At 30.1% G+C, this 26,356-nt stretch overlaps 1 protein-coding gene across 19 annotated transcripts in view; it reads left to right on the top strand.

The window, feature by feature from the left end:
* Positions 1 to 26,356, top strand: part of Dap160 (dynamin associated protein 160) — a 261,924-nt gene that overhangs the window by 127,270 nt on the left and 108,298 nt on the right. For 9 of the 19 annotated variants that reach the window (XR_013031922.1, XR_013031923.1, XM_076516394.1 and 6 more), the window contains 6 exons: positions 2,497 to 2,541; positions 3,519 to 3,578; positions 8,612 to 8,656; positions 14,382 to 14,528; positions 19,592 to 19,754; positions 26,156 to 26,356. Coding sequence is in view for 17 of the 19 variants with exons in the window: in XM_076516394.1 (XP_076372509.1) it covers positions 2,497 to 2,541; positions 3,519 to 3,578; positions 8,612 to 8,656; positions 14,382 to 14,528; positions 19,592 to 19,754; positions 26,156 to 26,356 (661 nt within the window). In the remaining 2 variants the exon portion in view is untranslated. The remainder of the gene's footprint in view (positions 1 to 2,496; positions 2,542 to 3,518; positions 3,579 to 8,611; positions 8,657 to 14,381; positions 14,529 to 19,591; positions 19,755 to 26,155) is intronic. The other 10 variants (XM_076516403.1, XM_076516397.1, XM_076516400.1 and 7 more) reach the window with 4 other exon arrangements.

Genomic DNA, 26,356 nt, shown 5'->3' with positions numbered 1-26,356 from the left:
CAGACTGACGAGAGAGTTGTGTAACACAAAATTGAGACTATGATCAAGGATCTAGTCAAGGTGCAACTGTTCCAGATGCATTAAGTAATGAGAAGCCAAATTAAGCAAGAAGTTGAGGCAGTGTTAGATGCTGGAATCACTGACCCTTCAAATTTCACCTGCTGTTAACTGGTAGTAATCATAAAGAAGCATGATGGTCCATCTGCTTCTGCATAGATGTCCAGAAGCTGAACCTGTGGGAAATTCCAGGATTAATTGTACAAGGAGTTCATTATTCAGATGGATCCTCTGTCTTTTGCTTACATCCAGGTATGCAAAACTGACATTGTGAGGATCATGAAGTGAGCATTATATTTTCAGTACAAGTGATTCCACATTTAAGCCATTAAAGGGATTGCATATATCAGTGCAGAGTGTATGAGTAGACTTTGTGCATAAACTGAAAACCATATTTCTATATAGTTTTAAAAATTGTTATAAATATTTTTATTGATAAGAAGCTTGTTTTTTAGATATACACAACTGTTGTTGTCTAAGTATATAGTGTAAGTGTTAAATTGTTATTTGTGGATCTAATAGTTTATCACAGGTTTGTTTACATAACTTTATATGTATCATATGTTGTGTAATTCAACTGTAAATTGGTACTTGTTGTATTATAAAAGTTGTGCAGTTGCATGACCAAAGTAAATAATCACAGCAATAATTTATGGCCTTATTGAAAATAGCATTATCCATATAAACATAGCTTCTGCTATACCATCACCTAGTTCTTTGTTATTTTTCACAAACTTACTAGCAAATTAAATAATTTATGCAAGTGAAGATGTAAAGAAAAGTATAGAAAAATCAGTCTTAACATGATGAATTTTTATTCCATTTTGTCAGCATTGACAATCATGGTAAGTGCCAGGAAATTAGTCAACGTTGCAAATGGAGGACCAGAGTTAGGCATACAGACCAAAGTTAAAGACCCACATATTGAGAATATAAATATTGTAAATTATTTCGTCCCAAAAACATCTTTTCACACTATAAAGCTTGCAAGTATTTTGTGGCTGGCTGGGTGTGTGATGGCTAATGTCAGACTGTACAATCTGGATTTTCTACATTGTATTGTGTTGGTTTTGTAAGACCATGTGTCATTTAAGACCATTTTCTTCAGTACACATCACCATGTATTTCCCTCGAGCCCTGGATTGTAACACAGCCTGTCTTGACAAGTCACATTGTTGATAAAATTTTTAATTTCCCATTGAGCCCTTCCACATACCACTGTTTGTATGGATCTGTATTGTTGTATTTAGATCATGAGAAGTACCAAATATTTACAAGCTTAGGTTTTAACAAATGTTATAATTCTAGATTTTCAAAATTATTGTCTTACAGAAGTAAGAATTTAAGTTTTTATGCTATTAAAATATGGATTATTAGCTACATTTTTATGTTAAATGTATTGATATACCAGGATGAAAAAGTAGTTTAAATTTTGAATGTAACTCATTAAAACCTTGTGCAGAAAAAGATGCCTGTGGAGAGAGAGTTAAATAAGTTTGAAACTTGGTTTTGTACCTCTAAGCAGTTCTTGAGCTATAATCATTTAACAACATTTTTTTTTCAAAGATAATTACTGTATACGGTGTAAAAAAAACAAAACTTTTTGTGTATATTTCCTTTATGCATCCAGACAGTGTGAGACTTGTATGTATCATTCATCTATTAGTTTTGTGTTTTTGTATATGCTAATGAAATGTAGAAGGATGAGGAAAGTGATATAACATACAACACTGTGTATTGAACTCTGTGATGTGGCCTTTGTCATCAGTTTTATTTAAATTCTTTCTGTTGCATTTTCTTGAATAAAAAATAAAAGATAAAAGATGTATGTTTAGTGTAAATCAGGTTCACTGTGTTTGAGTTAAGGCCCAGAAATTCTCTGTAGATTGTTTAAGACGTACATCAAATATGTTTGTGTGTCATATTGAATAAATAATGTGACATTTGAGTCTTCAGAAGTGTTCTTTCAGTTAATTTCCTGAAGAGAACATAAAACTATTCAAACACGTAAAGTGAACTTAGTGAGGAACATTGATGTTTTAAGATGTTTTTCATTGTGTAAAAAGTCAAACATTATGTATGTTATTTATCAATGTTAAATCTTTTACATAAGTGTTGGAGTACAGTACAGTACAAAAAATAAAATGTGTGTGTGTGTGTGGTAATATATTTCAGTTTTTAGTGTATATTTTTAATTAGAATGATACATCTTCTCAAATTTATTTCACTTCCAAATGAAAATTGTGTTAATTTGGTCAGTATGATTCACAGATCTTCTTAGGTTGATAAGTTTGTGTAGTTTCAATGACACCTTGATTGATACTCTTTACCTTAATAACTGTAAATCTTTTGCAATAAAAATTTCTCTGTTTTCTTTCTTTGTCTCTCTCCAATATCTATCATTGGCATCTCTTGAACAACTACACACTCTTGTCCTAGGAACAAATTATTATTGAACAAACTCATTCAGATGAATCAGACCAGGTTAGTGAACATAAGTGAAGACTATAATACTATTAGGTTGAGGAATAATTCGTGAGCGTTTTTAAATAATTTCATTCAAGCATTACATGCAAGACTATACAATACTTCAATGCATGAACACATTACACCCAAAACATTTATTATGATACTTTATTTCATGTAATACCTAGGTATATAGTATGCATTGTTTTAAACAAAATTGCAAGAAATTAAATGCGAAAAGCAGATGGTGTCGAAAATGCTCGATTTTGTCCACTTGACATTCCATTTAATGAGTTGAAAATGAAAGCAAAAATTAAAGACATATGAAAATCAAACACACCATCTATTAGAGCAAAAAATTATCTACCAAATGACATGAAATATTTTGCGAAAGCGTTTCATTTATGAATATATTTTGTTAACTTGAAAAAACGCTCACAAATTATTCCTCAACCCAATATAATTTGAAATAGAAAGTATGGTAGTAAGAAATTGTTTTAATCAGGAGTAGAATGTTATAGGTAAACGTAAATTATTAAATGCTATATTTTTGTACAAGTATATTAGAAAAAAGTAGCATAAGGTAGAACCATATTTGTCAGATAAAAATGTTCAAATTGTCATGATGGCAAAAATAAGACAAAACCTGATTGTTTAGTGCTCAGTACTTACATTTCCCATTTTACGGTATGTGACTTGATACATATAGCAATTTTGATTTTGATTTTTTGTTTGTAGTTTAAAAGTAGTAGTTTTTGCAGTATATATCTGATTTCCAGTGGTAAAATACATCATATATTGTACATTTATCTTAAATTGTGATTATTTTATATGACATCAAAATATGCATTGAGGTTTCAGAACATAGTTTCAGATATAAACTTTATTCATGAAGCTGTTTTATGTAATGAAAAATATTTCTTAGGCCTTTTTTATGTGTGTTTTTACATGCATGCTTGGTAGCTTATGTTTTCCATTCCTTTCTTGTGATTTAGGTATCAACCACAATCCCATCTGACACCTTTTCAACTTCAATCACACCTTACACTGCAGAGGTAAAGATGATTTGTAGCTTTTGGATATTTATGTTATTAAACTTTATGCTGTTCATTTTAAAACAACTGTTACCTAGGAAAACAATTCTTAGGACAGAATGTGTTTATCAACATTAAAGATAGTTGGGCCCGTGAAAAAAGTTGAACAAGAGTTACTTTATACATATATATACATACACACGTAAGTTGGCTATCATAAGATATTCCTGTCATCATAACTTGCTTCTTTTTTTTACTCTGAAGTTTTAAATTACTTTCTTTGAAAGCAAGATTTTTACTTTTTACTGACTAAATTTTCATCAGAACCTTTCATTTTAGTTTAAATTAAAAGTTAATTTTTTAATAAAAATGGTAATAATTAACATTTGTAATTATAGATGTTTTGGAAATTATTGAAATTTCGTAATCAGCACTAAAACCTCAAACGTTCTGACTAGAAAAAAGAACATTAGCTATTAAATAAGTAGTTTTTTTATACAACTGAATGTTTAAAAATAATAAATTTAAACAGTATCAATAGTATGAAATCAACCATAAAATGTGTAGTATATCAACAACAAAACTGTTATGAGAGATTATTAAAAGAAAAAGGCTAAAATATAAGTATAAGTACTGCATTTTTAAATTATAATGTCAATAATCAAATAAAAACACTGGGAATCTGGAATTGATTAAATTCACTTTGTAATTGGATACAGCTGTTGAGTGGATAAGTTACCACGTTATCTGCTTCTTGCTGAAATTCTCATGTCGTGTGCACATATTTTTATGGTAATGTGCAGTTTTACCAACACAGGTAGCTTAAAGTTTCCAAAAGTGTATTTATATATGATTTGTTAAATGCAAAGGGGTGGATAGACACTTTGATTTAAACATTTTTTTAATTCTAAATATTGATATTACTACTATACAGAGCTTAATTTCTCGGTTATGTGTCAATTATTTGTTTTAATCTGTGGTTTGAATTTAAAATTATCTGGTAACGAAAAGTGATGAGAACTGTTGGATACTTTAAAACAGTGTGTATATCTTCATGGTAGATTCCAGTTTATTTATTAAAAATGTTCATGTGATAGAGTGTAAGAAATAAAGGGATTTTGGAAATTCTGTATGAAGATGTAATCAGAACAGATAAACTCTGTTTAGAACAAAGTCATATTTAAAGGGGTTTTGAATGAAACCGAAAATGAGAGTATAAGCTAGTGAATGTTGTCTTATGATAAAAAAGATGTTACAAAGTGTTGGTTTATATTGTTTATTTGGAGTTTAAAAGAAACAGTTGTTTTCTTTAATCGCACATGTAAAGATTATACACTGATGTTGTAAGTTGTATATTATAAAAAACTCTTTGTGCTGTTAGTATTGTGAAAAAGTAAAAAAACATCACTGATGTAATTAAATTTTGAGAAATAAGTTATAGAGGTTTTAATGTTGATGATGGAATTTGAAGTCATTCTGAAACATCCATAATTAACCCTTTTGCAACAGGTCACAGGTTAAAGGACATTTCATTGCACTTGTGGACTTCTATTGAAAATTTCATTGAACTACTATTTTATGAATTTATATCAGTAACTTTGGAATCAAATTATAGGTTATTATTCTTGCTTTAATATTATGTATGAGTTAATTTCTTAATTTAAAAATAAATATTAAAAGAACACACCTAAATATAGGTTTAAGTGAGTCACGTGGTATGATGAATGCAGCGCTATTTAAAATTAGATGTGTGTAATGGCAAAATACTGAGTCTATAGTCATGTACAAATTAAGAACTCAAGTTACTAATATTGACAAGCTAGAATATAAAATAAAAGCATGATATCATTTTGTTTTGCTGAAATATGGCATATGTACTGAATTAAACATAGTGGCCCTATTCACCTCATTCCATTTTTGTAAACAGTTTCTTATATACACTTATCTCAATATATGACAAGTGAATAACCAATCAACACCTTATAACTTCCCCAAGTGGTTTTCTCAGCCATTTTAATCTGTGGAAAGGCTACCATTTTCTTTCAAACTATGATTTCAAGGAGGTAGGATATGTCTTTAGTCTGCTTGGAGTTTCATATTTTTTTATGTCTAAATACATATTAGTTACTAGGCTTAATAAGTTAGTGGAATTTTATGGTATCAAAATAGTTATTTGATTTTTTGGTTATTCAAATATTTTTGTAAAACATTAAAAAATTTTATATTCTCCACTTGTGAAATTTAAAAGGCTAAGCAACCTATGTCCAGCAGCAATTGAGTTCAAAGATCATAGCTAGAAGAGATAATTGTTTGCTTTACTTCTTTATTTATTGTTCTATATTTTAAGAAAAATAAGTTTTGTAATTTATTTTTAAATAATAATCTTCTTTATACATATGTAATGTTTAATAATTGAATTATAACTTTTACAAAATACTAGTCCACTAAAACCCATCCAAGACAGGGAAGACTAAAGGTCAGTCTTATATTATAGGATAGGTAACACAAGTGCATGTGCACAATGTCAATGCAAGTTATGTTATCTAGGCAAGACTGGAAAGTTAATATATTAAAAAATAATGAGATACTTAAGCTACTTAGATTAAATATTTATACTTTTGTGTTATAGTAGTATGTAGTCATTCTAGCACAAAAAAAAATGTAATTTTATATTTGTTTCCTAATTTTTTATGATGGTTGCGAGGTTGGTCAAGTGATAGACTCCATATAGGTATGGTATAGAAAACAACATAGAATATAAAGTCTTACTGAAAAGAAACATTTTAAATGTACTTAGGAGGTTTTAGAGATTATGCAAATAATTTTTGAGATTTTTGGAGTGAAGAATAGTTTTCGTGATCATAACATGAAATCATTTTGCACTCAGACTAGTAATGAAACATGTTTTATTTTCACAAACACATTTTTAGTGAAAAATATTTCATTAAAAAATGATTTTTTGTGTACAAAAGACTAAATCTTTACTAAAAGTTTACCATATTTTGTGAAGGTACATTTGCTGTATCAAAAATTATAGTGCAAGTGTGTAGACGAACTTGTGTATTTTATACCGAGCCCGTTGTGAAAGGGTTAAATATTTATAATAAAACCTTGGTTTCCATTTTGATAACCTTTTAGTTCTTTGTATGTAATCACTTGTATTTGATACACTTATCGACAAAAGTGACAGAAAATATGTCAATATCTATGTACCAACTTGTTGACTTTTGACATGTAACTTTTGTTATGATCATTGGTTCTTTTTGTTGGAAAAGAAGTGTAAATTAATTTCATACATGGAACCCCCTTCTGTTAATGAAGGATGTGTTTGGTATATTAATATAAAAAATTTAAGTTATAAGGAACAAAAACTTAACCAAACTGAAAAATTGTTTTTGTTTTTTAAGTGGTGCTTTGTATGAAATTAAAAAAAGAAAAGCAGATAGTAAAATTTAACTGAGATTATTTGAAAACAATCTGTTTTTTTTATTATATTCAACTTGCTAATGATAAGATTCTGTAACATAGTGTGGTAACTTTGCCACTAAAAGCAACAGTTGTATGTTACATGTGTATACATATATTTGCTTGTTTAATTTGTGTGTCAAATTTTGCATGATTCATGGTTTTTCCCTAACATATTTGCATTTGACCTGTGTTTTTGCATTTTTCTCATGTATGTAATTTATTGTAACATTCTTTACATTCTCTTACATGATGTGACTTTCCATTGAATTAACCTGCTTTGCTCAACTTGTGTATTTCTTTGAGTAATGTATTAACATGTTATTTTCTAACATTAAGTTTCCTTCTTTCCCATTTTCACCTTATGAGAAATGCTGGAAATTTAAATGGTTTATCCTCCTTAATTTCTTAAAATATTTAATGGTTTTAAGCAGTAAAAACTAGTGATTGCAAAAAAATCTCTAAAATATGTTAATGTGATTTTGTTTTTCATCAGAGTAAATTGTGTATTGTGGTTTGGCAATTGACTCAGTGAAGTACATAATACAGAGTGCTGTTTAAAATTAAAAACCTATACTTATTCTGCTAGTAAAATATGTATCTTATTGTGTATGTCATGGTCCCAAAAATTCATTATCAAACTACAGTGGACTATGGAGGATTGGGTATGCTACATTAAAATGATGCAAATGAGCTGGTTGCTCAACAGCTACAGCTTACATAAAGCTACAGTGAAATAGCATATGCCAGAATTACATTTTGATGTTTTTTTTGTGTTCTGTAGGTCAAGTGATACCACTGAAAATTTATTGCTTTTTTTACACACCTTTCAGACAAAATGACATTTGTACACTCATTACAGTATGTTGAAATCAAGATTTTAGAATTTCCAAGACTTGGATATCCTTGTAATTAAGGGAATTGGAAAACAGAGAAATAAGAACCAATTATGTATAGTAGGTCTAACCATAAAAAGATGTACAAAAACTTGTACAACAGCTGTAGTAAATAGAGTGCTGTATCTTGCAGCAGGTAAAAAGCTATGAACACAAAGATCAGTGGTAAAAGCAGACCATGTGTCTTAGACAACAGTAAGCAATACACTTAAGAAGGACCTCCATCTGGTAATGGAAGCATCAAGGTAACACTTCTCATCATATCCCTATTCAGTTAAGTGTACTTCAAGCAGCTGGATTTGAAATAATATTAATGTTCCATATGAATACATGCTGGTCAAGTCACAAGATGCATTATCTATAAGTTTCTTTGCAGTAAAATTATTGAAATGAGTTCTGAGAAACCATCATCCTTTGCACAGTAAATTTATTATGGTAAGGATTCAGAAAAGGGAGGAATACTCTGTACATGGCATTCTTGTGACAGAGTATTTTGTAATGGAAACTATATTGCATGTGTACTGCCAGGAGGCACAGTTTTCTGATGCTGTATTACTGGATATGGACTGTTACAAAATTATTTTAATATAACATACTCAACCTCTGTGCACTTTATGATTGATCATTTCTGTTAGTATTGGTTTAAAGTTAAAACTTTATTCATTGGCTTTTAATGCACTCTTGGGACTTCAGGCTACAAGGTCAGACAGTCCTGCAGTTGAGAGTCCTAAGCCTAAGGTAATGAGTTGTGTTGTATTTTAGATATGTTCTACGTTTGAGCATGATGTCTGCATGTTAGTGATACAAGTTTTGAGTCCTTTAAATAGTTAATGATATGTTATGGGTGCATTTGACCATTTATATTTTTAACACTGCACATCTGAGGTTATTTATGAGCACACTTTTTATTACTACAGAAGACTTTGGATAGGTCTGATTGCTTGTTTGACTCTTATGATGTTTATAATATATTAACTCATTCTTTACAGCCATTTTTTGAGATATTTTGTGAAGAATATTGAATATTGTGATCTTATTAAAAAGATGGCTAAGATAAGATGATGAGCTGCTGCTTATGGGAACTTGGCCAGAATATGTTCGTGAATGTATAGTTTCCAAGTTAAAAAAAAATAAAATAAAAATATTAGTGCACATAATTCAAACATTTGCTTGCACATTTTGATATTAAATGGAAAGTGGGTAGATGGCAGAAGGTTAAGAAAACAATGGACAAGATGCCACAAATATAATTTGCTAAAATAGTAATCTTAGGGTGTGGGGATTAAATACCTTGGGTCATTGAATAGAAGAAAGTAAATTGTTGTGATAAGTAAGAGTTCATTTAAGCTGGATTCATGTTATAAGTGTGGTATCCCAGGGATTGATGTTAGAACATTTATTACTGTTTTTGAACTTACATCAATGACATGGATAAGAAATGGTTAGTAAATTATTCAAATTTATTTATGATATTAAAGTCTTGGGTGTTTTTTGATTGTAAGAAGGATGGAGCTGCTTTACAAAAGGCCTGATTGTTTGGTGAGTTGTGTGAATAAAGAGTAGATGCCTTTTAATTATATTAAATCTAAGGTAATGGATACAGATTATCACAATTTTAATTATTAGTATAATATTTGTTGGAATAATCTTAAATGTTATAGAATAATGGAATCTTGGTTTTCTACTTTATCTTCCTCTTTAAGCCATCCAAGCAGTGTGTCGTTGCTTGTGGTAGGGCAAATAGAATTTTAAATTGTATCAACAGAAAGATCTGAATAAAAGTCTAAAGAGGCTGTAATGTCATTGTATAGGTCATTGCTTAGGCCACATTTGGAAAACTATATTAAGTCTTTTCCTTCTTACCTTGGGAAGGACATTAAACTGTTGGAAAGGGTTCAGAGAGGATGTGAGTACATGTTTTAGCAGAATAATAATCACCTTTAACTAAAAAGCTTTATTTCTCTTAAAAAAGTAGTTAGCTTTTAGAATAGGTTATCTTCAGATGTAGTAGGTGCATTTAACTTCAGGTTTAAGGCTTGTTAAAAAATTGGAATGTAAAAGAGTAGTTGAGTGTGTTGGTTTTATTTTAGAATTCTATATAGTAAATGGAACAGCTTAGATATACATGTGGGTCCCTTGTTGCCTTTATAAGTTATTGACATTTTTATTTGTATTAGAAAATAAAAGGGAAATACTCTCTGACATTGAATTTTAAACAAGCAACAATATCTTAGTATAAACATTAAATTTATTTTCACACTTGTCTCTTGAAATAGTTAACAACTTGAAACAGGATGAAATGTGAAGAAAAACTGTGAAATGTTCTAAACATTAAGAAAGATTTTTTGGAAAGGTGTTGTATATTTATTCAACTTCTAAATTGTGACATAGCTAATATTTTAATATGTTGTATATATTCTATATTCAGTAATGCAATGACTAAAATAGAAGGAAATATGAAAATTCAATATTCTAAAAAAGTACTCAACCAGCTTTATGGAAACTTAAGTTTTCTATCAGAGGATACTGTAGAACTAAATAGTTTAATAAACTTTATAATTTCTGTAAGCCATGATACAAGTTTATATATGTATGTATAGTTTATACATGACAGTAAAATATGAGTGAAGCATGTTTATATCATAATGTATAGTTTTGATTATCAGATAAAATTATTGAAGAGAAAAACAAATTGTTAAAAACATGAAAAAAAAGATGAGATGATTACCTGATGAAGCTGTAAGCTTGTGATTGGAAAGGATTGTATTTCTTCATTGTTAAATATTTTTAGCTAAAGTAAGTAAATTATACATAAGAAAAGATAAAAGATGATTACTTGTTGAACCTATAAATGTATGATTGACAAGAATTGTATTTCTTCATTTATTGTTTATTTTATTTTTTTTAGCTAAAATAAGTAAATTTTGTATATTTCTTTGTTGTATGAGTAAAGAGAAAAGAATGGGAAAAACAGATTACATAAAAAGATTTTGTTATTCTCTGACGCTTCTCTCGAAGCCTAACTGTCTGGTAAAGCTTATCATGCCTAGCAAATCTCATTTGATGAAAAAGAAAAATTCTTCTAAAAACTTAGCAAACAAATTTGCAGAGGAAAAGAAATGAAAGAAATCACAATGTTACAGGAAATAAAAATATAGTATAGTATACTAATTAGTAACTTAACATCCAACTGTAACACCCTCTACAATCTGGTACCTGTTCATATTCTCGTCTCTAAGACATGTTCAGCAACGGTCAGTTGCAAACTTTCTCTTTCTTAACTTGAAGATGACCTAGCAAGATCAAAACGTTGTTCTCTCCTTATCAGTAAAAGTGTTAATATCCATCCCAGCCATCCTGAGATACATTTAAGTCTACTTATTTTAATCTACCAATTTTCATTACATGAAATGTTGACACACACATTACAAAACAAAAGGATTTTAAAGAAATAGTAATTTTAGTTAAAGTACTTCAGGTGGTGTTAAGTGAACAAAATTTCTTAGTAATATTGCATTACAATATTACTGATTATGTTTTGAAGATTTCTTTGTAACACTTTGAAATGCTTTGGTTGAGTTGTTAAATCTTCGGAATTGAATTTCTTGTTACCTTTCAAGAAATTTGTAAAATTTTTGTCACAGGCATCAATGGAAGTAAAAAGAGGGTTCCAAGTGAGATTAGCTGGTGTGTTTGACATTGGGACTGTGTTTCAAGAACATATTTCCTTTTAATCTTGAAATTCTTTGAAATGGCAACAGGAATTTGTTAGAGTAGTCAATTCTTCCCTACCACAGAACTAACTACTGACAGATGCATGCTTACCTTCTTTACTTCAAAGTGTATTTTGAAGCCACACACTATTTATCAGAGATACATGTTTATAACCAGTCAAAAGTCTCCAGTTTTACCTCTGTGATAATGTCAGTTTTCCTGAGCTGTTGGTGTGGGGAATGTTGGAGAATTGAATGTGTTATGATCAAGCTGAAAGTCTGTGTAGAAACAAACTTTTTTTAAACCTTTATGTAGCTTTATTAGAAAGATTGTTTTTTTTTTGTGGTATCAGTCTAGTAATTTATAATTTTTGGTACTTCAAAATGCATATATAAAATTTATGAACATGTGCAAGATTCAGTGAAGATTAACAGTACACGAGTCTGAGTACAATTTGTTAGAAGCTAGAATATGTCTATCATTGATGGAGTAATACAGCTTGTTGTAGCCTATTGATGTGTATCAAGAATAATAAAGAGCACAAAAGGACAAAAAGGAAAACATTAAATATAACTGTAAAAATGTAAGGCACACCAAAACAACTCTTGGAAACTGTATCAACACCATTAGTCTTCTATTAACTGAACACTTAAACAAATCTGGACATTCTGTTAATGATTTACTTTGATTAGCATTGAAACTTACTTGAAAATAGAGCTGATAGAGAGCAAGATAAAAGAACCTTAATGGACTGATGTTCTAATTACTGTCCAATCTTATGCAATAAATCTAAACCCTGTAATTAATTGTCTCTGATCATTCATTTGTTCTCTCTCAGAAAAATAATTCTTATTAATATACTTTGTGCACTCTCAGTGTGTACTACTAATTTTTCTGTTTATTTATGACCATTTTCCATGCCTGTTTTGAGAAATTAATCTACTTTACATTTCTCTTTCAGACATTTTTTATGTGTCACCCTTATTTTACTTCAACAACACTGAAGTTTAGTTTTTCTTGACCATTTCAACATGTTTTTACATAATGCTCTCACTTCTGGCCATATTGCACCAGACATTAGAGACATTTACTACCTGCTATAAGTAGAGTGCTCATGTTTGTTTCATGGTGTCACTCAACTCCCTTTATATATTATCATTTGGTTACACTACCATTTCTAGTTCAAATCTGAAGAAAGATTCATCTTTTTGAAAGTGCTAAGGTATTGGGTTTTTATCATTCTATATCATCATATAATAGTTTTTAAAAAACTACTACATCTCCATAATAATGGGGAAAAAAATGCTGATACCTCCCATAATATTTAAAACCACTGTACAATATTTCTTACTAGTTAAAACACACCCCAAGAATAACTGCTGTCATTGATTAGTGATGCTTTTTATACTACAGCTAAATATCTGATTACTCATAATAACTAAACAACACTAGGTCTAGGATCTCTCGGGATGGAAATGATTAGTGTATATCCATTTACCAAAGAAGAGAGAAGCAAGAGACAGTATGTTTGTTTTTGTTTTGAAAAATGAAGACACCTAAAACAAAATCAGATGGTTTTCTGAGTCACATATAGAGGAGTGAACAACGTTTTGACCTTCTTCTGTCATTGTCAGGTTCATAAACAAAGAAAGAGGTACTGACCAATAGCTGACCACATGTTTGAAGGGGGTTGTGTAATTGAATGTAGGAACGTAGAGAGCGTGCTTAGATGTTTGATTATGTTTATTAATATAGGTATAAAGGTGTTCCTTTGTATTGGTTTGTTTTGGGCTTGAGTTGTTTTATAAGTAAGGCTTCTTTAATTTTGCATTTGTTTGTTTGTTTCTTGACCGAAGAACATCAAAACATTGTTCGCTCCTCTATATAAAAATTTTCTTAACCCATACCAGCCATTTTTACGTATATATTTTTCTCTACGAGTGGGTTTTCTCATCATCATGGATGTATTATCCTAAATTGGTTACCTTTTAAATAAGAACAATTGGTTAGATATACAGTATTTTTCCATGCAAAATAAGTCAGTAGCCACGTTGATGGCTCAGCATGGCCAGGTGGTTAAGGCATTGACTCATAATCCAAGGGTTGTGGGTCCAAATTCCTATTGCACTAAATATACTCACCCTTTCAGCTGTGGGGGTGTTATAACGTGACAGTCAATCTCCCCTATTCATTGGTAAAAGAGTAGCCAAAGAGTTGGCATTGGTTGGTGATGACTATTTGCTTTCCCCCTAGTCTTACACTGCTAAATTTGGGATGGCTGGTGCAAATAGCCCTCATGTAGCTTTGCGTGAAATTCAAAACAAAACAAACCAAGCACATTGATAGTTTATATGTACATAAATTATTAGAAGCAGTTCATATTGTTTATTATGGTTTATTGTGCTTCAATTGCATTTGATTTAATAGGTTTTTTTTTGCTGAAGAGATGTGATTTATATTTCTGTATTATTGACCACATTGCAGTTGAAAACAAATATGATTTATAAGATTGTATCACTAAATATATTGTTACTATATTTCTCAAATTCTAGGGGGAGTTTTTCTTTAATATATTTTGTTTTATTATTTAAGATACTCATCAATTGTTTATTTTCGTTTTTGTAGTCAGATGTTTAAATAATTTAACAATTTCTCTTTAACCATGTTTTAGGAATATTATTTGTTTTATTTATTAGATAAATCATATTATATTTTGAAATATACATCACTCCTAATTTTTTTATTCTAGAACACCAAATCATTGAAGAAGCCTGAAATTGTAACAGTTCTTGCTGCATATAAAGGGACAGGTCCTGAACAGTTAACACTGGACCGTGGTCAGCTTATCCAAGTTCGTAAGAAAAGTTCAAGTGGTTGGTGGGAGGGAGAATTGCAAGTAAGACTTTTGTTTTTTTGTATTGTCGACCCTAACTAGTGTGAAAGGTTTCCTACTATATAACCCTCTGAATATAGGATGGGTGTCCACCCATCTCATAACCTCAAAAATATATATGAGAGTAACTGTATTATAATTTTTTGAAACTTATGGGAATCTTTACAAAATTTTGCACATTATTAGTAAACAGTACAAGGCTTTCAAATGCACAACATTAGGTTTTTAAACTCAGTATTAAAAGCTTTTTTGCTAAAAGATAAGTTTGCAAAATTTTTCTTTCAGGGAGGTTAACTATTCAGTGTGCAAAGTAACTTTATTTTTGAGACTAAAAAAATACTTTTCTGTGTCTGAAAGTTTTCAAGTTTTATTTTATTTCGTATATACTTCTAGATAATTATCAAATTTTTTGGATAAAACTTTAATCTGTTATTTCATCAGTGTTAACTCTATACAGTGTTGGTTGATTTGACCAACCTCATAACCATCATAAAAATTTAGAAATAAATATAAATTACTTTTTTGTTCTAGAATAAATGTAGATTGTAACAGGAAACAGTAGTTCAATAAAATTTTGAATGACATGCCCTCTGACCCATAACTATCCAAGTCATGAGGTGAATATGCATACACAAATGATAATTTTTGTGGTAGTAACTTTTGTAAGGATGTACTAATTTCTCAGAAATTGTCATAAAGTATCTGTCATTGTTGGTTTCATTTATTTTACTATATACACATTGATTTCTGTATATCACTCCTGATATGTTAAGAGTACTACCTTGTTGAACAGTATCACTACAGATTCACTGGTCTTTGTGTATATCTGTTCAGATGTGTTAACAGAGTGACAATAATCCATTATTGTCCATAGTAAAATGCTGCAAACTGGCTTCCTTCTCTCTTGTCAATAGCTGAGAATTAGAGATTATAGTAGATGGTGTTAGTAATTGTGTCATAAGTGCAATATTTAAAAATACAACACTTATTGCATTAAATGATAATTTATTCCATTGTTTCCTTCTACAGTGTAGCTTAATATAAAATACTTATAACCTTGCATGAAGAATGGTTTTCATGTGAGTGGTTGTGTAAGTGGTGTAACAGGGCTGTTTTTGCTTTATATATTTCAGAAAGTTTCATGATTACCATGCTGTATTGTTGAAAGGTATTAATGATTCTTGGATGGAGTTATTAGCTTTTAATAACACATGTCTTGTTGACCTGCATAATACCACCTGTATGGAAAGTATTAAGTCATAAGTTGAGCTTAGAAACATTATTGTAACCATTTTTTAACAACTGTTTTGTTATTGAAATGTTTGTATTCAGTTTTCCTTAATATCAATTGCCTGCTTTGATATTAACTATCCATATTATAACTGATTGGTTACATAAATTCGTACACAGATTGGCTTTTATCTGATCTGTGAAAGTTGATTTCATTGGTGGACACTCAGCATATTTTGGACACCAATTAAAAATATCAGAAAAAGTGATTATAACTTTTTCTATAACATTTTACATCACATTTATTTAAGGAGTGATATTTTGTAATTTATTTAGTGTAACTTGCAAAGAAAAATGTGCTGTACCAAAAAGTCTTGTATGTAAACAATGTTCTTACCAGTGTTTTTCTAGAAATTTTCAGCCCATCTCAAAGTATGTAGTTACTCTACGAGCAACTATCACGTCTTGAAAATATAATTATACATGTCATGTTTTCACGTGTTTTTATTGTTTTTATATGTTTTTGTTACAATAGTTTTTTCTTCCCAACCATTTTTTATTACACAGCATGTGGTCTCTACAGTAACTAACTATGAACAAGTAAAATTTAAATACCGTATACAGGTTTTAAACTGTTTATATCAGTTTAGAATAAATAAAGTAGTGAAACAGTGATTTTACTGTAGTTTAAAGTGACTCTCCAGAGCTCCTATTAGAATAAACAATGAAACTGATATGAAATTAAAAGGCTTGTAATAAACCTAAAAATATTTTTTGAAATTAACCCTTTGAAATTGGGAAGATGAATTATCATCCACTTGATAAAGGAAGGATATTTATGCAACAAAAATATAGTAACTCTTGAGCTCTTTATAAAACCTCTTAAAATTTTGTTAAAGTTTATAAATATTTTGTACAAACATTATTTTAATTAAGAGTTTCTAAGTAAAGATGTTAATTGTAGTAATTGTTTTGCACTTAGACTTAAACTGTAAATCACCTTCACTAAAACTATTTTAAGTATAAGTTGTCCCCCAGTGACATAGAGGTAGGTCTTTGGACTCACACAGCAAGAAATTGAGTTTCAATACACATGGTGGGCAGAGTGCAGATAGCCCACTGTGTGTAGCTTTGTGCTTAATTCCAAACAGTCAATCAGTTCTTAACTTTGTGGTTTTTGAGTTTCGTTTGCATAACCCCAAGAACCTCTGAAATTAATATCAGAAGGATTTAAGGTAAATGTTTACATTTTTTCATTTCATTTACCACATCACTAACACTTATCAATGTAAAGTGCAATGAAATAATTAAACTTAAGAAATAAAAAAATTCACACCTTTTTATTTCTTGTAAAATATTGTATTATTGAAGATACAGGGAACCAAAGTAAAGAATTTTCATAGCTTGTTGATCTTGTGGCAATACATCTGAAGTTTAAGTAGTTTTTTTAAGGGTTTCTTTTTAAATAAAATAATTAACACTTGGATAACATACCACTTCAGATCACGAGTTATAATGCTCATTACATTCACATACATTGATATTAAAGGTGTTTAATTAAATTTTGAATGTGACAGAAAAGGGTTTAAAGGAATAACTGCCACAAAGTGGTTAGATTATATCAATTTGATAGGTATGGGATTTTCTTCTGTAAAACTAAATCAGTTGAACTTGATTAGGTTTAGTGAATATGGTAGACATGGGTAAAAAATTGCAATGACTAAAATATTTATTGAATATTATTGTTACATTTATCGTATTCAAACAATGCATATCAATAAAATAACTTATTATTTTGTGAAAAGGAAGTATAGTATAATTTTTAGATAAAATTTGAACTCATCTGAGGTTATCGTTAGCAAAAATATAGTTACTTAACCTTACAAAGGTAATTTTAACACCAATGTGAAAGATAGGTTACTAGTCAGGCTTTGTTTTTGCAATATTATGTACAATTTAGAGATGTAAATTGACATTACTGAAGCCAGCAAAATAATATATCAGTAGTATGAAACTTTGAAGTACCTGAAAATAAAATATTTTTCTGTTGATCTACTGTTTTAAATACTGTCTCTCTTGATATGTCATAAACTTATTTGCCTTAACCCTTTTGCAACAGGCTTGATATAATATACACAGGTTTGTCTACACACTTGCATACATTAAGTATTTGCATCATAACTTTTGATACAGCAAGTGTATCTTCAAATATTTGATTGTCTTTTGGTAAAGATTACAAGTATTTTGTACACAAAAAATCAAAATTTTTAATTAAAGATTTGTTTGTGAAACTATAGTCTTTGTCATTACTAGTCTAAGTTGAGCACAAAGGATTTCATGTTATAATTTTAAAAAAATTATTATTCATCCTAAAAACCTCCAAATACATTTCAGACATTTGTTTTCAGTAAGACCTTACATTTTGTTATTTTCTATACTTTGTCAAATAATCAACCTTGTAACCATCATAAAAAAATTAGGATATAAATATAAATTGTACTTTTCTCATAGTAGAATGATACACATTACAACATGAAAATACAAATGTTTAGTCTAAGCAGCTTAAGTCTTATAATGCTGTATATACACAGGGTCATATATATTTATTATTTTTTATTATATTGACCTTCCAGTCATGCCTACATAACATTACTTAGCTTCCATTGTTGTGGTGCAACTAGGTCACATATCCAATGATATAAAATTGACCTTTAGTCTTCTCTGTCTTGGCTTTGTTTTAGTGGACTAGTATTTTGTAAAATGCCATACCATTTCAATTAATATACGTTATATATGTATGTAGAATATTACTATTTAGTAATAATTTATTGTTCTATATTTTAAGAAAAATAACTAAGTCAAGAAGTAAAACAAACAATTTCTGATACCATAGAATTCCACTATAATTTATTTAAATTTTAAAAATGTATGAAACTTCAAACATGCTAAAGACACAACCCTAACGTCTTGAAAACTGGGGAAAAAAAAGCTTAAAATGGCTGAGAGAGCCACACTGGGGACATTATAAACTGTTGATTGGTTATTTACATGTCATACACTGTAGTAAGAGTATATAAGGGACTGTTTAAAAAAAATGGAAAGAGTTAAACAGGACCACTGTTTGATTCAGTACATAAGCCATGTCTCAGCAAAATAAAAAGATACAAGGTTCTTATTCTAGCTTGTGAATATCAGTAATATGAGTTCCTAATTTGTACAAAATTGTAGAGGAAAAGAGTAACTTTATTAAGGCTTTATTGTAGTTACAAAGATGATCATGTTGACAAACTTTGTACAAAGTAGGTGTAGATAGAATGTACAATTATAAAACTTTTACTGAAAATAAATTTATTTAGGATGTTTTAGAACTTACATAAATGAGATTGGATATTTTGTCAGCTGAAGAAAAGTATTTTTACTCGTAAGATAAAATGCACTTCGCACTTGGAGCAGTCAACACATTGACTCCATATTTTGTGGGGAAACGTTTTGTGAAAATACTTCATTAAAAATTCTGATTTTTTGTGAAATCTGCGAAGATCAGTTTGTGGTATAAACAGGAGTGATTCTTGATATGTTAAATTATATAAATGTAAGAGATTAAAGGCCTTGGGAAACAGATATGTTGAAATAATAGTTTAGTGTATAATCATTGGTTATTAATATTTCAATTTGATATTAACTTGAAAATGTAAATATTTAATGAATGAATTACTTTCAGTGTTCACTATTCTTTGACAGGTGAGGTATATAAGAATCATCACTAGAATTAAAGCTATTTTTTGCTGTTGTTGTCATTGTTACGCTGTGAAAAAAATCTTTACGATTATATCTAGGTGAAGGGAAAAAAGAGACAAATAGGATGGTTTCCAGCTTCTTATGTGAAACCACTGGGGGGCAGTGGTGCTAGTAGTAACCGTAGTACTCCAGACATTACTCAACAGTTCATTCGCCAGCAAGAGGTCATACAAGACACAAACATAAATCTGCAAAGCCCAGGTAAGAGAAATCATTTTGTCATTGTTCAATGAATTTGTTGAAGTTCATTTTAATTAATTTTATTAGTAAAGATACCTACATTTGTATGTAGTTTTGCATGTATTAAATAAACAATTTAAAATAGAAAAGAAAAAGGAAAGCACTCGCATAAAAGAACAGTTACACAAGTTTGACAGTTTCTTTTGAGCCTCTGTAGCTGTTCAGCATAAACTGAGTAAAAAAGGATAAAACATATATGTTTTTCTTAAAATGTGTGAAAAATGTTGTACATACAAGAAAAATACAGCTTTTTATAAATCTCTGTTTTACAACCCATGCCATCTGTTTCGATTACCTCTGAATTTGCATTCATAAAAATTAATAACTCGGCAATAAAGTTTATATATAAAACACAGTGAATTCAAACATGAAGCATTATAACCATTGGATATTTTTAAACCTCAGGTGTATCCTATAAATACAGAAATTATGATGAACTAAGAATCAGTACATGATAAAATTGTATACTGTTTCATTTAATTCACAATGTATCTTTTAACCACTGACCCAAAATCTGTTTCACACATGCTTATTAACCATTATACAGCCAAAGACTTGATTTCCATATTCACAAGCCCATTAAAAGAAAATTTTAAATATCTTGTGTACTGTTGAAACTAATGCTAATTGGTAGTTACCTCTAGTCTTTTGGAAATCGTTAGCTGTCTTAAAAAGATGACCTGTAAGTTACCTTTACATTTGATTTGGATAAATGTAATTTGAAACAATGCTGCATTCAACATATCATATGCCACACAAATTTATTTTTGAGCATATGTTTTTAATATTTACATTTAAATTATGACATTAACTAATGTATAGTACTAAAAGTGTTGTTATAATATAATTTGATACCAAACCTAAGAGCTTTGAAAGATAAAAATAAGAAAATGAAAAATAAAAATAAAAAACTTTTTTAGCATTTAATAAGGAAAATGTGAACACTATGAAATTAGCCTGAATACTAGCTGGTCAAAAGTTTTAAGACCATACTGAAATGAAGGGTTAATCAGTAAACACGTAACGAAATTTAGTTATTTGTGTTCAAGCATTAGCATTGTCAACATCTCCCACTGACATCTCCTGTGTTACATTGGGTAAAAACATGGCGAAGGGTTGACAGAGTTTGAATGTGGCAGAATTGTCAAGCCGCAAAAGGAAGATCTCTCTCAATGTGCCATCGCTGGTGAGATTGGGCATAGTAAAACTGCTGTTGCAAATTTCTTAAAAGACCCTGAGGGAAATGGAACGAGAATTTTGAGTGGTCGGCTCAAGAAAATTTTGCTGGCATTGAGCAGGAGGATTTGACGGGTTGTCCGGCATGACACCAGCCGATTGTTGAACCAGATTAAGGCCCTTACGGATGCAGAATGCTGCTTAAGAACAATAAGACGGTATTTACGAGAGAAAGGCTTTAAAAACCGTAAACGTCTTCAATGGCAACGGCTCCTTCCACACCATGAAACAGCTCAGTTAAACTTTGCTGAGAAGCACCAAACATGAGACTTAGAAAAGTGGACAATGGTTTTGTTCTCTGATGAGAAAAAATTTAACCTGTATGGTCCAGATGGCTTCCAATATTAGTGACATGATGAGGATATCCCACTGGAGACATTTTCTAAACAACAAAGTGGAGGAGGGTCCATCATGATCTGGGGTGCTTTCTCCTTCTATGGAACAATGGAGCTTCAGGTTATACTGGGGTGTCAAAAAGTAGCTGGCTACATTAGCATGTTGAAGAGATCGTCTTTATTGACTGAATACCCTCGCTTGTGTGGAAATGGCTGGATCTCTCGGCAGAACAATGCTGCAATCCACAATGCCTGCAGGACAAAGGACTTTTTCATGGCGAATAACATGATTGTTTTGGACCATCCAGAGTGTTCACCCAAACTGAACCTCATTGAAAATGTTTGGGGGTGGGTGGCAAGGGAAGTCTGTAGAAATGGACATTAGTTCCAAACAGTGCATGATCTTTGTAAAGCCATCTTCAGCACTTGGAATAACATTCCAGCCAGCCTTCTGCAAACGCTTATATTGACCATACCAAAGTGAATGTTTGAAGTTATTTGCAATGACGGCCATGCAGCTCACTACTGAGACCTTTTGTTGGGCATTTCCTACCCTGTTTAGGACTTCTTTTTGGTATGGTTTTAATCTTGTGACCAGCTAGTATTTAGGCTAATTTCATAGTGTTCATATTTTCCTATTAAATGCTAAAAAAGTTTATTTTTATTATTCCCTTTTCTTATTTTCGAATAAGCTCTACTCAAATAAGTGGTTGAGTCTAACAATGCAAAATGCATTGGCTTAAGATTTTGGCCAGCAGTGTATATATGTATATATATATAGGCTCAGATATATTTTATTCCAATAATGTGAAACTGTTGATTACTTATTGATTTGAAATTTCTAATATTACTAATTTTCAGTTTTGTAACATAGGAATAAATGTGGTTTTATATATATATAAACTTGTTAGATTTGAATGTTTTATTTTTTTATTTATAATTTTAATGATCTATCATTTTTCCCAAATCTTACTACAACTACAGAAATGCTAATCAGTTGAATTCTTTTAGGGCCACATGTTCTAAAAGCACACAAAACAAGCTTATTGAAATATCTGCTTAGGTTCTAGCTTTCAGTCTTAAGTGAGTTGTATGATAGTTCACAGATGTTTTGGATACATCTAAAGTAATAACCTGTGTTTAATCCTTTCACTATAGACAGGTTAAATTACATATATCATTTTAAAGAGTTACATTGAACATTTAATTAAACCACTTTATTATCTAAGTATATGAATAAATTTTGCATCAAAACATAGTTAATACTAGACTTTAATTTCTGAATTTTATAAGGAAATATTTTAATAAATTGTCAATATCTTGCCAATTCTCTAATTTATTTATCATACTGTTCTGTAATATGGACCTTAACATGAATTACTCATTATAACACAGATATTATTAAGGAAAAGGCTAATTTTTGTAGCCTTCAGTTTTGTTATAGAGATATAAATTAAAAATTCAAACCTACTCGTCGCATCATCTTTTTCACAAATTGCCAATAATTTCATCTGTCACTTTATGATGTCACTTATAACCAAAAGAGAGAATTTTAATCTACCTCATGGAATATTTTATTACATTGTTTTCAGTATAGAGTATCTGTTATAGTTTTTATTTTCATGGACATAGCTTCATCAGTTATTGCTGTTAAATGTAATCTTTTTTTGGGGGTGTTTTTTGTGGAAAACTGATTTTTTATACTGCTTGTTTATTTTTTGCTTTTCTTTCATGTTGGAAGTGTAATGCTGATTTTTGTACATCATAGTTATGAAAATTTGATGTAAGAAGATGTATATTCATTGGTCAGAAGTGGTTTTTGTTCTGAGCATGTATTGTTTTTTGTCACTGCAGTTGTAATTGAATCTCTCTAATTCTTTGATAATTGTGCCTTTCTCAGAAGATTTTAGATTGTTGGAGTCGAAGTTAAGGAAGAGGGCTTTTCTAATTGGTTTATGAAGTTAAATTATATATTATTGTCATGTGAGTGATTCAAGGTGAATTGGACATTGGAGCCTGTGGAACTTAGATGGTCTAAAATTTAAAGAAGGAAAAGAGTGACTCTATAGCTCAACTTCGTCAGCAATATATTTAAACCAGAGATCATTGTTGGTGTTGGTATCATGATGCTACCAGTGAAGTGCCATTTCTCTCTAAAATGTGCATAAATCTTGTATCCTAAATAATACCTACTATGTTTACCCTCTGATACACCACTGAGTTGAAGTTATAGTTTGTCTCAAAATGAAAATATTAATTGTGTAGTAGAAAATGCAAGATTTCTCAGACATTATATATTGTCAGTCTGTACATTTCTACATTTGTTTTGTGATTCAACATGAACTTGCACACTGCTTTGACGTAACTGCTGTCTGTGCATATATGTGGGTAGAGAGCTATGACATCAGGTGTAAAGAGTATTGCTGTGCTTGTCACTATGTGAAACACATGCGTAATTCATAATAGCAGGCCTTATGTATTATTGAAACATGTTAGAATGCAGTTTAATAACAGCATCAAAATTGTACATGTAAGCCAAGACAGTCTTTCAGTAGAACTGCCATAAGCTGATTTCTTTCCTTACATTCGCAAGTTTCATTTTAATCTTTTTTAGTATGGAGAGGTTATTGCTTTGTGGTATTAAAAGGGTGTTTAATAAGACATGGAAACTGCATGAGTTGTTGAATCTGTAGTTGAATAAATTTCAGATATAGAATTAATGTGTGAAACAATGCCATCAGTTTTAATGTTGGTTGTAATAGAGGTTAAGTTTGCAATATTTTGTTGGATTTTGTCTCTTTATTTTCATAGAAATAATAATCAATGATAACAAGAAAACCCACTTGTAGAGAAAAATATATATGTAAAAACGGCTGGTTTGGGTTGAGAAAATTTTTTATGTAGAGGAGGGAACAATGTTTTGACTTTCTTCAGTCATTGTCAGGTTCACAAAGAAAGAAAGAGGTAACGACCGATAGCTGACCACTTGTTTGAAGGGGGTTGTGTAACTGAGTGTAGGAATGTAGAGGGCATGCTTAGATGTTTGATTATATTTATTAATATAGGTATAAAGGTGTTCTTTTGTACTGGTTTATTTTGGGCTTGAGTTGTTGTATAAGTAAGGCTTCTTTAATTTTGCATTTGTTTGTGTTTGTTACCTCTTTCTTTGTGAACTTGACGATGACCGAAGAAGGTAGAAACGTTGTTTGCTCCTCTACATAAATTTCTCAACCCAAACCAGCCATTTTTACATATATATTTTTCACAGAAATAGTTCTTTGGAATAGAATAAAAATTTATTCAAGGGAAAACATGTTTAAACACACTTGATTAGAAAGTTTAGTTGCTACTGTGAAACCATGTTCTTTAGCTGTAGGTTTAGAGAGGAAGTTAACATTATTAGATCATTTTATGCTGTTACTTTTTTTAACTGTTGTCACATTTTCTTGATTCCTATAGGCATCTGTGATGAAAGTTTCTAATTTGGTGGGATTTTTTTCATCATGTGTATACTCCTCCAGCTGTCCTGAGATACACATTTAATGACAAATAAACATCATGCACTTCCTTTTTTCAAAATAATATATATATATATATATATATATATGTGAAACAAGTTGTACATGTGTACAAGAAATCTTTATAGTAATTATATGGAAATCTTAAACACTATGTGGTTTTCTTGTCGAAAGTCCACTTAGGCCTATTTGGCTGGTTTAGAATTTCAGTTAACCAGACAAACTGCCTTTCCCTATTTCTGTTGCACTATTATTTTGTGTATAATTCACTTACAGTTTTGGTGTGAGTTACCACAGTCATATGTTACTCTTCTAGTAATTGTTTGGCTGCCTTTCTTAATAGTTAGAACCATGCTTTATTGAAATGAATTATTTTTCTTATCTCCTTTTCTATTGTTAGTTTTGCTCTAACATATTAAACATTAGACCTAGCACTGCTACAGTAGTTTACTACATGCTGAACCTTTCATTGGCCATGACTTTGCTCTCTTCTTTTGTTTTTCTCTGTTTGCTCTTTCACACTCATTTCATACTGTTTATATGTTTATTACCAAATCATCTGCTTGCTATATGCTTGACATCAGTGAGTAACACAGTCTCTAATAATTGCCTCTTTTTAACTTTCTTGTAATAAAAAAACTAAATCATAAAATATCTATTTGCAAAATAAACTACTTTAACATGTAAACTAAACAGTCTTTTTATCATGACAGATTCTTTCAGCTGATTCTTGTAGAGCAATGAAACATTCTTTTTATTGGTTATAAACATGTTCATAAAAGTATGTGTATTGATAAGTTCATTCAGAGCCATGACAAGATGGGAGGAGCTTCATTAATGGGAATCTCAGATTTACATATATATGTATATACATATATAAGTTGAGAAGATGGGCAGTTTTATTTCTATATTTTGAATTTTTAGCGTCTTTAGTTTGATTGCCCTCTAAAAGTATTGAAAAAAAAGATAAATTATAAAATAAGAGAATGGAAAAATTCATGCTTTACATGACACATAGAAGTGAATATAAAGAATTTTAAATTTCTTTTGGAATTAAGAAATTAAAGCTTGGATAATATAAAAAGTTAAATTCTGAGGTATGATTTTCTGTTAAGTTTATTAGTATACACTTGAATATAACTGTGAAAAGGTTGTAAAATGTGTATCTTGACAATACAAAACTACCTTTTCATTTTGGATAGTTATTAAAACAGTGAGATTCATTTAGTATGTGTAGGTTGTAAAGAAAATGACTTCATATTTTTCTTTCTAGAAAAAGTGGTGGCCTTGTATCCTTTTACACAGCAACATGAGGATGAACTAACATTCCAAAAAGGTCAAGTAATAATTGTTATTAATAAAGATGATCCATCTTGGTGGAGAGGTGAAATGAATGGAAAGATTGGATTATTTCCTTCAAATTATGTGGAACCTATCACTAAACCAAGTTCAGTGACACCAACACCAGGACAAT

This window comes from Tachypleus tridentatus, chromosome 7, assembly GCF_004210375.1.
Source record: "Tachypleus tridentatus isolate NWPU-2018 chromosome 7, ASM421037v1, whole genome shotgun sequence".
Classification (NCBI taxonomy): domain Eukaryota; kingdom Metazoa; phylum Arthropoda; class Merostomata; order Xiphosura; family Limulidae; genus Tachypleus; species Tachypleus tridentatus.
This window is presented reverse-complemented; position numbering and strand designations above follow the sequence as displayed.